The sequence below is a fragment of the Malurus melanocephalus genome, unplaced genomic scaffold (genome assembly GCF_030028575.1).
Source record: "Malurus melanocephalus ecotype Western Australia unplaced genomic scaffold, MMel_1.1 scaffold_322, whole genome shotgun sequence".
NCBI classification, from domain to species: Eukaryota; Metazoa; Chordata; class Aves; order Passeriformes; family Maluridae; genus Malurus; species Malurus melanocephalus.
Genome location: NW_026623554.1, coordinates 873,548 through 885,431, shown reverse-complemented (window position 1 = coordinate 885,431; position 11,884 = coordinate 873,548). Strand labels below are relative to the sequence as shown.

The 11,884-nt window shown below is 50.8% G+C and overlaps 2 protein-coding genes across 2 annotated transcripts in view; one reads left to right on the top strand and one right to left on the bottom strand.

Moving 5' to 3' along the window:
• Positions 1-526: 526 nt before the first annotated feature.
• LOC130580320 (alpha-2-macroglobulin-like) lies at positions 527-5,699 on the top strand (the record flags this gene model as incomplete). Its single annotated transcript, XM_057377738.1, has 7 exons — positions 527-784; positions 1,134-1,352; positions 1,728-1,855; positions 2,185-2,275; positions 3,533-3,601; positions 4,014-4,766; positions 5,532-5,699. Coding segments are annotated over 7 exons (1,608 nt in total), but the record flags the coding sequence as incomplete, so codon positions are not given.
• Positions 5,700-6,676: 977 nt separating this feature from the next.
• LOC130580319 (alpha-2-macroglobulin-like) overlaps positions 6,677-11,884 on the bottom strand; it is a 38,137-nt gene continuing 32,929 nt past the window's right edge. Inside the window, exons 29-34 of the mRNA XM_057377737.1 lie at positions 11,582-11,709; positions 11,162-11,252; positions 10,515-10,589; positions 9,855-9,957; positions 9,221-9,262; positions 6,677-7,823 (exon numbers count right to left, since the gene is read on the bottom strand). Coding sequence (XP_057233720.1) covers positions 7,798-7,823; positions 9,221-9,262; positions 9,855-9,957; positions 10,515-10,589; positions 11,162-11,252; positions 11,582-11,709 — 465 coding nt within the window. The 3' untranslated portion in view covers positions 6,677-7,797. The remainder of the gene's footprint in view (positions 7,824-9,220; positions 9,263-9,854; positions 9,958-10,514; positions 10,590-11,161; positions 11,253-11,581; positions 11,710-11,884) is intronic.

Genomic DNA, 11,884 nt, shown 5'->3' with positions numbered 1-11,884 from the left:
AGAAAATGAGCACTCAGGGCACTTTGGAGGCCACAACACAAATTCTGAGTTTTCAGGGAAAATCCTGTAATTCCTTGGAACTGATCTTTTTGAGTCGGGCTGGACACTGGGTTTGCCCAAGCAGTGGATAGTGGAGCTGTGAAGGGATTATATCCCCACCTTTTGCCTTCTTCACCTGCAGGAGTCAGGTGTCAAACCTTGGTCACATTCTTTGGGCCATTTTGCCTCACAGAGCTTGTCACTGCCTGATCCCAGCGTCTCTACTCACAAAAGCAAGGAATGGCATCCCTGATGAGGTTCCCTGGGGTGCCCAAGCCCATAAATGTCCATGGGAATGTGGAGTCTAGGACAGAGTGGTGTCTAGGCCTGAGGCTCAGCAGTCTCATACTCACTGTAAACCTGTGAAATGTGTAAAGCTGACCCTTCCCACATCACCCTGCAGGACAGACACATCCTGGAGGCTGCGTCCTCCCAGCTGGGGTAGGCAGCAGGTCAGGAAGTCCCTTGCAAGATTTACTAGTAACAGCTGCTTGTTTGTTGTGTCCCTGCCTGGTGTGCAGATGGCTCTGTGCACTGGCAGCGGCCTGGCAAGGAGCCCGAGGCCGATCTCCCGTACTATCGCCACCGAGCTCCCTCTGCCGAGGTGGAGATGACGGCCTACGTGCTCCTGGCTCACCTCACGTCGCAGCCGGCCCCTGCCCAGGACGAGCTGTCATTTGCAGCCCTGATTGCAAAGTGGATCAGCAGCCAGCAGAATCCTAATGGAGGCTTCTCCTCCACCCAGGTGAGCTGCTTCCCTCTGCCACCTCACACAYCAGCATCACAAGATGGGACGTGTCAGGGAGCCTGGTGGGAGCACGGGAAAGTTTGAGAGGAAGGTGGGAACTATAGCCCTGCAATGGATCCATGCAGTGCTTACCATGGTAGCTAAGTGTCCGAGAGGCTACAGGCGAGTGTGTCGGGTGGTGCCTCTGGGAAGGGAAATGTGCTGAGGCTGCTCTTTGCCTCTGTCTTTTCTGGAGAAAGTGCAGGATGGAGGGGAGGGGGCTGCTGCCAGAAAGGGCAGGCTGCAGGAGGGCAGGCTGTGGAAAGGCTAATTGCATCCCCTGAGTGCTGGGACTCATCTCTTTCAGGACACCGTGGTGGCTCTCCAAGCCTTGTCCCTGTATGGAGCTGTCACCTATGCCAAGAGCGGGGCAGCTTCYAACGTGGCCCTGCGATCTGCAGGGGGCTTCCAGCAGGACTTCCAAGTGGATCCCASCAACCGGCTGCTGCTCCAGCGCCTRCCCCTTCCCCAGGTGCCAGSGGACTACAGCGTGGAGGTGTCTGGGGAAGGATGTGTCTACCTGCAGGTGAGGGCRATGGGGACAGCTGGCATCCTGGGAGGGGAGCCCCTTGCCAGGCAGGGCCAGGGAGAGGACAGGATCATGGAATCAYGSRGGTTGGAAAAGACCCTAAAGGTCATTGAGTCCTTCCAYTGAGGGACAGGAGAGCAAAGAACAGGAGAGAGGGGAGAAGTGGRAGGGAAGGCTCTGCGTAAAGGGAAGAGAAYAAGAAGAGTAGAGATATGTGGAAGAGGAAGAGTGGGAGGGAAGGAGGGAAAGCTGTGCAGGGTGGAGGAGCTGTGAGAATGGGAGAAGTGGGGAGGCTGGGTGGGAAGAGGGTCCCCTCTGTCCCACGCTGAGCATGGCACACACACGCTCACACAGCTGCTGGCTGTCCCCTAGACAAGCCTGAGGTACAACGTGCAGCCCACGCAGGATGAGGCGCCCTTCACGCTTCATGTGTACACAGTCCCAGAGACGTGTGTGGACTCCACGGCTCACAAGGTCTTTGACATTGGCATCAATGTCAGGTGAGTCTGCATTCTGGTCTGAGCTTTCCTGGCGAGCTGGGGGAGGTCTGGTTGTCCCCAGGGTGAAGCAGCTTTGGGGGTGCAGCAGCACATTCCTGGGAAGGAGGGCAGGAAGCAGCTGTTCCATGAGGAGAGGCTGTGGAGGAAGGACTTGTCCTGCTGTGAGGGCAGCTCAGGGCTGGGCTGCATGGATGACATGGGGAACCTGGCACAGCTGGAGAAGGTGCTGAACTGCCAGGGCTCAGTGGGGTCCCAGTGCTCTGGAAAAGCTGGAAATGCCCTCTGCTTTGAGTTGATGTGCACTGAATCTTTGTTGCTTGTTTCCTCAGTTACRCTGGGGAGCGCAATGTCTCCAACATGGTGATTGTTGATGTGAAGATGYTGTCGGGATTCATCCCCCTGAAGTCCTCAGTGAGGAAGGTAGGAACCCRTTTGTTATACAGGCAATGGCGAATCATGGAATCATTAAATTTAAAAAAGATCTCTATGTCTAAACTTTGCCTAAATGCCACCATATCTACTTACTGCCATATTGCAAAGTGCCCAGTCTACTATTTTTTCTGAATGTTTGCAAATATAGTGACTTCACCACTTTTCTACAAACCCTGTTCCAATGCTTAACCACTCTATCAGTGAAGCAATTTCTCCTAATATCCAACATGAATCTTCCCTGCCACAATTTGAGGACGTTTCCTCTAGTTCTATTACTAGCTGCCTGGGAGGAGAGGCTGACCTGTGCCCTCGTTACAACTTCCTTTCAGGGAGCTGTAGAGTAATGAGGCTCCCCTGAGCCTCCTTTTGTTCAGACTAAACAATCCCAGTACCCTCAACTGCTCCTCATAAGACTTACATTCCATTCCCTTTCCCAGGATCATTGCCTTTCTTTGCAGCCACTCCAGTACCTCAACGACTGAAGTGAGGGTTCCAAAGCTGAATGCAGAATTCAGTGTGCAGCCTCACCACTGCAAAATACAGAGGGAAAACATCCACTTTCTTCTTTTCAAAACACCTTTCAAATGTCTTTAACAAATGACAAAGCTTCTGCTTGGTTTTGTCACTGTCATTTGCACATTTGACATGTACATTGTTCCTTTTCATATATGKCTTCAAGCCAGCACAAGGAGAGACAATGTGACCAGTCTAGGAAGAAGAGACTAATTTTTTCTTTAAACTGGTAATGGACACTTTCATTTTCACTGTGTCCCAACAGCTCCCCATAAACAATGTCTGTACAGAATATTTTCCAAAATAGTGCTGTTTCCTTTTTCCCTCTGCTGATCTAAAAATCATCTCWTAGCATTGTGACTCTTTAGGTGTTGGATAACTCTTTAAGATGCTGMATTAGGTGCATGAACTGGAAAATAAAGGCTATAATAATATGGTGCAGAACTAGCAAGCAAGAAGGAATGTATTTTCATTTAATTGTTTCATCACTGTGCCTGAACCAGAGCTGAGTCTCTTCTGGATCCAGGTTGTACTTCTTCAGCCAGGCTGGTGAAGGGGAGGGCTGGACACCACGATACTTGGGTGGCACACCGAGGAGGCAGTTCTGTGCTTCTGGCTTACTTCCCTGATGACTGCAGTGTTTCATCCAGAGTGCATCCCACCCATAGGGCTGTGCAAGGGGCACAGGGAGACTGCCATCAGTGCAGTAACATCTTGGTCTTCTTTCTTCAGCTGGAACGCCACCATGTTATTGAGCGCACAGAGCTGAATACGAATCACGTTCTACTATACCTGGAAAAGGTGAGGATGGGGCAGAAACACAGACATTGGGACTTTTGGCAGCATAGGGCAAAAAATCTGGGACTCAAAACTACCATGGCTCTGATAAGAATGGAACTAAATACTTTGCTGTCTTCTAACTACAAACTCTTGTTTTTAGACTTACTGCKCCTTCCTTCCCAGCCCTGAGCAGGCATTCCCTCCACCCTGCGCTCAGATCAACCCTGACCYCYCCCATAGSAGACCCTTCCCCAGGGTGGGGAAAGCTCCCAAGGTTTTCCCCTGCTCCTCAGCCAGTCCTGCAGCCCCGTATCTGCCCAGGGCCAGGGYACAGGTGGMCRCAGAGAGTGTGGGAGCYGGGGTCAGTGYGGARGCACCRGGGAGCCCCCGCAGTGCAGAGCCCYYCTGAGCCTCTCCTGCTTCCCTTCCCCAGCTGGGCAGGGAGACCCTCAGCTTCTCCTTCACGGTGGAGCGGGACATCCTCGTGCGGGGCCTGAAGCCAGCCCAGGTGAAGGTCTATGACTACTACGAGACAGGTGAGTGYGGGGCTGGCAGCGCCCGTGGCAGCGAGGGTGGGCACTGGGACACGTGGAGGGCATGGGAGCTGTGGGGACCTGCAGCTGCCCCTGGCCTGGCATGGCCACCTCAGCCCTGCCTGAGCTCTGGGACTGCACAGGGACCTGGGGCAGAGCCGTGGGTGCTGGGGGTCCCGTGTCCRTTCCTGGTCCTGGCTGTGGCCRTGCCTGTGCTTCCAGGCAGGCCCTGCTGCTCKTTGTGCCTCTGCTGTCCTGGCTGCTGTGCCAGGGTGGCAGTGACAGAGCTGTTTGTCCCCACTCAGCCCAGTGTGGTGGGAGGAGGATTCAGAGCAGCCCTGGGTACGCTGGGGCAGTACCAGCGTACTGGAGGAGCTGCCTCCAGTACRGGGAGCTGCCTGGAGCTGGAGCTGCTGGAGCTGCCTGTGCGGGGTGGCTCTGCCTTGCTGCCACTGCCCCCAGCCCAGCTGGGATYGCTGGGGGAAACTGGGGATTGGTGGCACCAGCCTGCTCTGAGGGCCTGGGAAAAGCATCTCTCTGGCACCTGTCCCTCTGCCAGCAGTGCCAGGGGTCATGACAGCTCACTGTCTCCCTTCCCTTCTGTTTTGCAGATGARTTTGCCACACAGGAGTACAGTGCTCCCTGCACCACAGGTAGGTGYGCACAAACAACTGAGATGCTCCAGCAGGGAGCTGTCTTGAATTAGTCTTTGTAGAGTTTATGTTTCCTTGATGGGTATCTACTCTCAGCATTTATCTTCACTGTGCCTACTGCAGTTCCCATCTCAGTACAGAGATCAAAAGCAATGCTGCCACCCAACTTCCTGTGTAAGATTTCATTTTTGCTCACTGAGAATAGCAATCTCAGTATTACTGCCTTCATTTGTACAGTAGCAATTGTTTTTTCCTCCGTGTTTGTGTCACTTTATGCAAATAAGATTTAAGTCTCCCTTGGTATGGAACATCACACTCAGCCTTTTGTGTCTCTGCCCTTTTTAGGGCCACRTCTGCTATGCTGCAGACACTGAAAGGTACTGAGGAATTGTCTGCCAAGTATCTTGGTGAAATGCTGATGTTATTCACTTACGTTGTCTCTTTAATGAGGACCTTTCAAACTGTTTCCCGGRTTATTTTTTGCTTTCCTGTGGGAAATCCAGTTGCTGACAGAGAATGTGTACTACGATAGCTCACCTATGCCCAGGAGAGATCTGCCTCYCCTCTCTGTGGCATAGATATTTTGAATGTGTCCAGCCATTCCTATTCTGTTATCTGTCTGCAGCTGGGCATTTTTAGGTGAAGCAGTTTCTCATAGTTTAACAGGTCTTGAGCTCACATAGCCACCAGAACATGGGGATATCCAGAGCTTTGGACACCACTCACAAGGATATTTATCTCACTCTATTCTTTTCYCACCTACAGTGCCGGCTGAACAAGGAAATTCCTGAAGAATGCATCTTGTCAAAGCCTTGCYTTATCAGCTTTTGTGTCTCTGCCCTTAGAAGATCTTAAGGGGAAGGTACTGAAATGCTAGAGGAGGACAYCTCAAAAGCAGAAAGGAAGCAACACTATAAATAAATTAAGTCCTGATTCTCATCAGATGTCTCTGGTCTTTTCTGTTACTGTTACTCTTGTCTCCAGTCCTGTCCCTGGTTCAGACTGTCATGGCCTGAGATTTCAATTCAGAGCCATCCATGGCAAGGTGGTGCACCTGTCAACACAATGGACAGTTTTTCCAGGARAATGCTGTGGGAACCTGTGTCAAATGCTATACTGAAATCTCTAAGACTACTACCACAGCCTTTCCCAGAACCCACTGGGTGGCTAACCTCTCTGTAGAAGGAGATTAGGCTGGTGAAGCAGAACCTGCCTTTCCTAAACCTGTGCTAGCTGGAAATGATCACCTGGTTCTCCTGTATGTGGCACGTGATGACAGTCAAGATAATCTTAGTCAGAATTTCAACCAAGAACCACTTTATTAGCCAAACCCTTTCCATTTTTCATGAGAACTTTATCCTCTTACCCTTAGTGGAGGTCTGTAGATCTCCTGGGTTTGTTGAGCAATTTTCAATACTTTTTTTTTTCTCCATCACAGCTGGGCTTAAAATGCTTCAGCAGATTTCAGTGGGGAGGACCTGGATTCCCATCTTGCAGTTTGGGTTAAATGTTTTTCATGCAAATTTTCCAAATGATCATATTTTCTCTGGTCTAGATCTCTCATAGGGATGCAGAGGTTTTCAACCTCAGTTCAAGAGGTGTGTGTTTTATTTCCATGTTTCTGTGTGCAGAGTTGCTTTCACCCTGCCAACGTWAGCTAAAGCAAACACACCTATAGGAGTCCCTCGTGTAGCTTCTGTCACAAATACGGACTCTTCCTTCTCTGGAGAAGTAATTGCTTCATGGCAGAAAAAATAGATAGTTGTATWATTTCTAAATCAAGACAAAATGCAATGTAGCTGTATTAGAAATTTTGCTCAGCTGTCACTGAAGCTGGATCATTCCATAGAGTCCTCTGAATAAGAGGTATCAAAAGGTCTTGAGTGTGTAAACCCCAAACACCACAGAAGACAAAGTGACATAATATTAATATCTAGCAAAATAGATGAAGAATTTTATTTGTTCTCAATAACACTGTTTGTACAGGCACACTAAAGCAAAAATTGGATGGAACAGCTAGCTGTGCAWACTTGGGATGCACAATATGTCATGATACCTAACAATAAGCATTTCATGAGAATAAACAGTCACATAAGATCTTTTTGCATTCAAATGTTAAAACTAGAAATTCATGAGACAAAACCAAGAAAAGGGGATCATTCCTGGAGACATCCAAGAGGCCTATAGACAGTTTCATCAGAGCAACTGCATGATTTAAATGAATGCACCATTTAAACTGGACTTAGGCAGGTAGGTTACTGGCAAATGCCATTAGCTTCTCCCTGGGAATCTCCCAGAAGCAGCAGGCACAAGAGAATGGAAGCTTCCACAAGAAGGCCCAAGCTTCAGCAGGAGAACAAGCCACTGTAAATCAGCAGCTGAAGGCAGAAYGCATGGACCCATCCCTTCTGCTCCCCAGACACTCTCTAATCTTAGMAAGAGGGCAGATTGTGTCTCCTCCCATTCTTCTACCAATGAGGAGCAAACCCTGGAGGGTGTGTGCAGGGAAGATCACAGGGGCTGAAATTCATTAACATTAATTGATCTTCCAGGCTGCCTGTTGGTGGGAGACATGGATAGGTCTCTGCAGAGACCAATTCAATYGAGGTTATGGTTTGTAAGCCAGGGGAGGGAAATTGTTCCCAAGAAGTACCTGTCCTTCTCCATTGGTTAGACTGCATCTCAGATGATTAATTCAGAGAACATAACACAGAGAGAGATACATTAGAAAGGCTGACCCCCACTGAAATCATTATGTCCTCTTTTTTTTCCTCACTTGTTAGCCTTATTTTCCTGCACACAGGAATTGTTAGATGGGTTTCTCTTTAAATTAAGAAACCAGGGACATTAAAGCTGTGACTGAAAGATGAGCAGGAAAATCCAGAATTGGGAACAAATTGTTCAAAAATCATTGGTGAGTACAGTTAATTTATTTGTAAAGTTCATTTTCCATTCCTTGCTGGCATTATTCATCTGTCATGCCGTGGTGGTGGTGGTAAGGCAGGCGGGTTCCAGCATCTGGGAGTGTTCTTCACTCATTTCCCTGGTCTACTTCCTCTATAAGGATGAAAGAAGAGGGAGGGAGCAGGAGTCAGAGAGATATGTTCATCCCTGTTCTCAGAGACAGAGAGAGCAAGATGTGGATGTGGAAGTCAGGTTGTGTGTGAAGCACAGTACAGGAGAGTGAGTTGCTGTTTTACAGGGTGGAGGGTCATCCACAGCACTCAATACTTGTCACCTTCAAGGCTGTGAGAGGTTGAGATAGCGCTGAAATTCTCTCTGACCCASTGGGAGAGATAAGCAGAGGGGGATTTGTCACAACTGAGATGGACACAGGAGCGCAGTGCCAGCAGGCAGGGCTGGTCAGCGTAGCGGTGAGATGTGCTCTATTTATTTCTCTGCAAAGAGTGGAGGAAATCTACCGCACTCTATTGCTCTGCTATACATGACAGGAAAGGAAATTTGGCAACTGAGATCTGCCTTYTAGTCAATTCAGGACACCTTTGTACATCCACACCAGTGGATGAGCCTCTTAAGTAGAAATTTCCCATCACCCTTTCCAACGAAGATAAAATCTCTGTCTTTTAACAGAATTGGGGAAAAGTAGCCTAAAATCTAAGGCCTCCCCGTGAGTCTCTGCACAACCAGGCCACGGAAAAATACCCTTTGGAAATGTCTTACTGTCCACTCAATATCTTACGACTTAAGCATATTTTCCAYGAAGGGGAGCTGTAGGTCCAGAATGAGCAGAAAATAGCTGTACCAATGAACACAGGTTAACAAGCAGTATGGAACAAAAGTGTGGGAGTTCAGGTTCTTCCCAGACATCAGATAAAAACATGAAAGGAGATAAATGTCACCATTTATCACCAGCAGCAGGCAAAGCTTTTGCCTTCCCCGAGTCCAAATCACTTCTTCTCTGTTTGCAGGTGCCAGAATYAGGCCCTGTGAAAAACCACTTCCCAGGAACTCTGCTTTCCAGAAGCCTCCATATTCCAAACACCTGAAACTGAGTAACTGATGGAAAGCAAGACCTGCCAGTCTTCATATTGGAAGACATCATACAGGACGGGTCAGAGGTTTTTACAGAAGCTCCTAAATTACCCGTGCTCCTTAGCCAAGAACACGTGGCTGCCTGTCCTGCCAGCTCAGACTCCAATCCAAGACTGAAGGCTGACTGCCCRGGTCATGAGGCACAGCTGCCTCCTGAGAGACCCATATCCTGCTGGGGCAGCAGGAACSTGAGCAGGAAGCAGCTATTCCCTCAGGCAGTGGCTACCAAAAACAAACTTGCCAGCTCTGTAAATCCCATGGTCTTAGTTCTATGTGCAAGATCTGTGCCTGTAAGTTGGGCCAATGTCATCCAAACTCAAACAGGAAGAGACAAGTGCTGGCAGGAAGACAAAATTACATAGAAGAACATGTAGAGAACAGTGGAGGGAGCAGTAGCCTACCTGTGGTGCAGGGAGCACTGTACTCCTGTGTGGCAAACTCATCTGCAAAACAGAAGGGAAAGGAGACAGTGAGCTGTCATGACCCTTGGCACTGCTGGCAGAGGGACAGGTGCCAGAGAGATGCTTTTCCCAGGCCCTCAGAGCAGGCTGGTGCCACCAATCCCCAGTTTCCCCCAGCAATCCCAGCTGGGCTGGGGGCAGTGGCAGCAAGGCAGAGCCACCCCACACAGGCAGCTCCAGCTCCAGGCAGCTCCCCGTACTGGAGGCAGCTCCTCCAGTACGCTGGTACTGCCCCAGCGTACCCAGGGCTGCACTGAATCCTCTCCCACCACACTGGGCTGAGTGGGGACAAACAGCTCTGTCACTGCCACCCTGGCACAGCAGCCAGGACAGCAGAGGCACAACAAGCAGCAGGGCCTGCCTGGAAGCACAGCCACAGCCAGGACCAGGAATGGACACGGGACCCCCAGCACCCACGGCTCTGCCCCAGGTCCCTGTGCAGTCCCAGAGCTCAGGCAGGGCTGAGGTGGCCATGCCAGGCCAGGGGCAGCYGCRGGTYCCCACAGCTCCCATGCCCTCCACGTGTCCCAGTGCCCACCCTCGCTGCCACGGGCGCTGCCAGCCCCGCACTCACCTGTCTCGTAGTAGTCATAGACCTTCACCTGGGCTGGCTTCAGGCCCCGCACGAGGATGTCCCGCTCCACCGTGAAGGAGAAGCTGAGGGTCTCCCTGCCCAGCTGGGGAAGGGAAGCAGGAGAGGCTCAGGGGGGCTCTGCACTGCGGGGGCTCCCTGGTGCYTCCRCACTGACCCCRGCTCCCMCACTCTCTGYGKCCAYCTGTGCCCTGGCCCTGGGCAGATACGGGGCTGCAGGACTGGCTGAGGAGCAGGGGAAAACCTTGGGAGCTTTCCCCACCCTGGGGAAGGCTCTGCTATGGGGGAGGTCAGGGTTGATCTGAGCGCAAGGTGGAGGGAATGTCTGCTCAGGGCTGGGACAGAGTTGTCTCCTGTGAGACAGACAAGGTCAGTGACTTATTTATGTTCTGTGTTTATAAGGCTGTAGATGGTGAGCAGGGCTCTCCATCTCCATCTCCATCTCCATCTCCATCTCCATCTCCATCTCCATCTCCATCTCCATCTCCATCTCCATCTCCATCTCCATCTCCATCTCCATCTCCATCTCCATCTCCATCTCCATCTCCATCTCCATCTCCATCTCCATGGCCATYTCGTGCCATTGCCACTGCCTTGCAGAGCTCACTGTGTGCCCCACGGTAGCCCTGGATTAGTCCTCACCTGCTCGATGTACAGCAAAACATGGTTTGTGTTCACTTCTGTTCGCTGGATCTGGTGAAACCTTGTGTTTGAGAGCTGGAAAAAGGASACATGGGGAGGCTGATGATCTGAAAGAAAGTTAGTCAGTCTTCCTACATTTCTTCTCCCAGCATCTCACCATGTAGATGGTGAGAAGGAAAGCACAAGAAGAGTGCTTCCAGGGGATTTTGAAAYAATTTGTATGAAGCCCCACATACTAAACTTCCCCCAACTCCAACCATCGCAGGCTCTTGCACCTTCTTGACACATAAATGGAATGAGGGACCAGCACTGTCATTCCTGTCATGTATCTCCCAAGGCTCCTGAGTCCCTGAAATCAGACCTGATGGTGTCCTTCCAGCTCTTGATCTGGGGCTAAAATGAACATGTATTTGAATAACTGTAAGCTACCACAAGAGCTTGAGGAGTGGTAAAGGAATGCTGCTGCTGGCATCCCACATTCACCCCACCTCCACAGCAGAGGGGTGGAAGACCTAGAGGAAAAGGTGGACAGGTTTAAGAGTGGAGAAGATACCAGGAAAAGAATCACATGCTCCTTTAAAAAAGGAAATTGATGCCCCAGATTAAGAACAAATATACTCAAAGAAATGCTTCACACAGCACTGTACCTTCTTCACTGAGGACTTCAGGGGGATGAATCCCGACAACATCTTCACATCAACAATCACCATGTTGGAGACATTGCGCTCCCCAGCGTAACTGAGGAAACAAGCAACAAAGATTCAGTGCACATCAACTCAAAGCAGRGGGCATTTCCAGCTTTTCCAGAGCACTGGGACCCCACTGAGMYCTKGCAGTYCAGCACCTTCTCCAGCTGTGCCAGGTTCCCCATGTCATCCATGCAGCCCAGCCCTGRGCTGCCCTCACAGCAGGACAARTCCTTCCTCCACAGCCTCTCCTCATGGAACAGCTGCTTCCTGCCCTCCTTCCCAGGAATGTGSTGCTGCACCCCCAAMGCTGCTTCACCCTGGGGACAACCAGACCTCCCCCAGCTCRCCAGGAAAGCTCAGACCAGAATGCAGACTCACCTGACATTGATGCCAATGTCAAAGACCTTGTGAGCCGTGGAGTCCACACACGTCTCTGGGACTGTGTACACATGAAGCATGAAGGGCACCTCATCCTGCGTGGGCTGCACGTTGTACCTCAGGCTTGTCTAGGGGACAGCCAGCAGCTGTGTGAGCGTGTGTGTGCCATGCTYAGCGTGGGACAGAGGGGACCCTCTTCCCACCCAGCCTCCCCACTTCTCCCATTCTCACAGCTCCTCCACCCTGCACAGCTTTCCCTCCTTCCCTCCCACTCTTCCTCTTCCACATATCTCTACTCTTCTT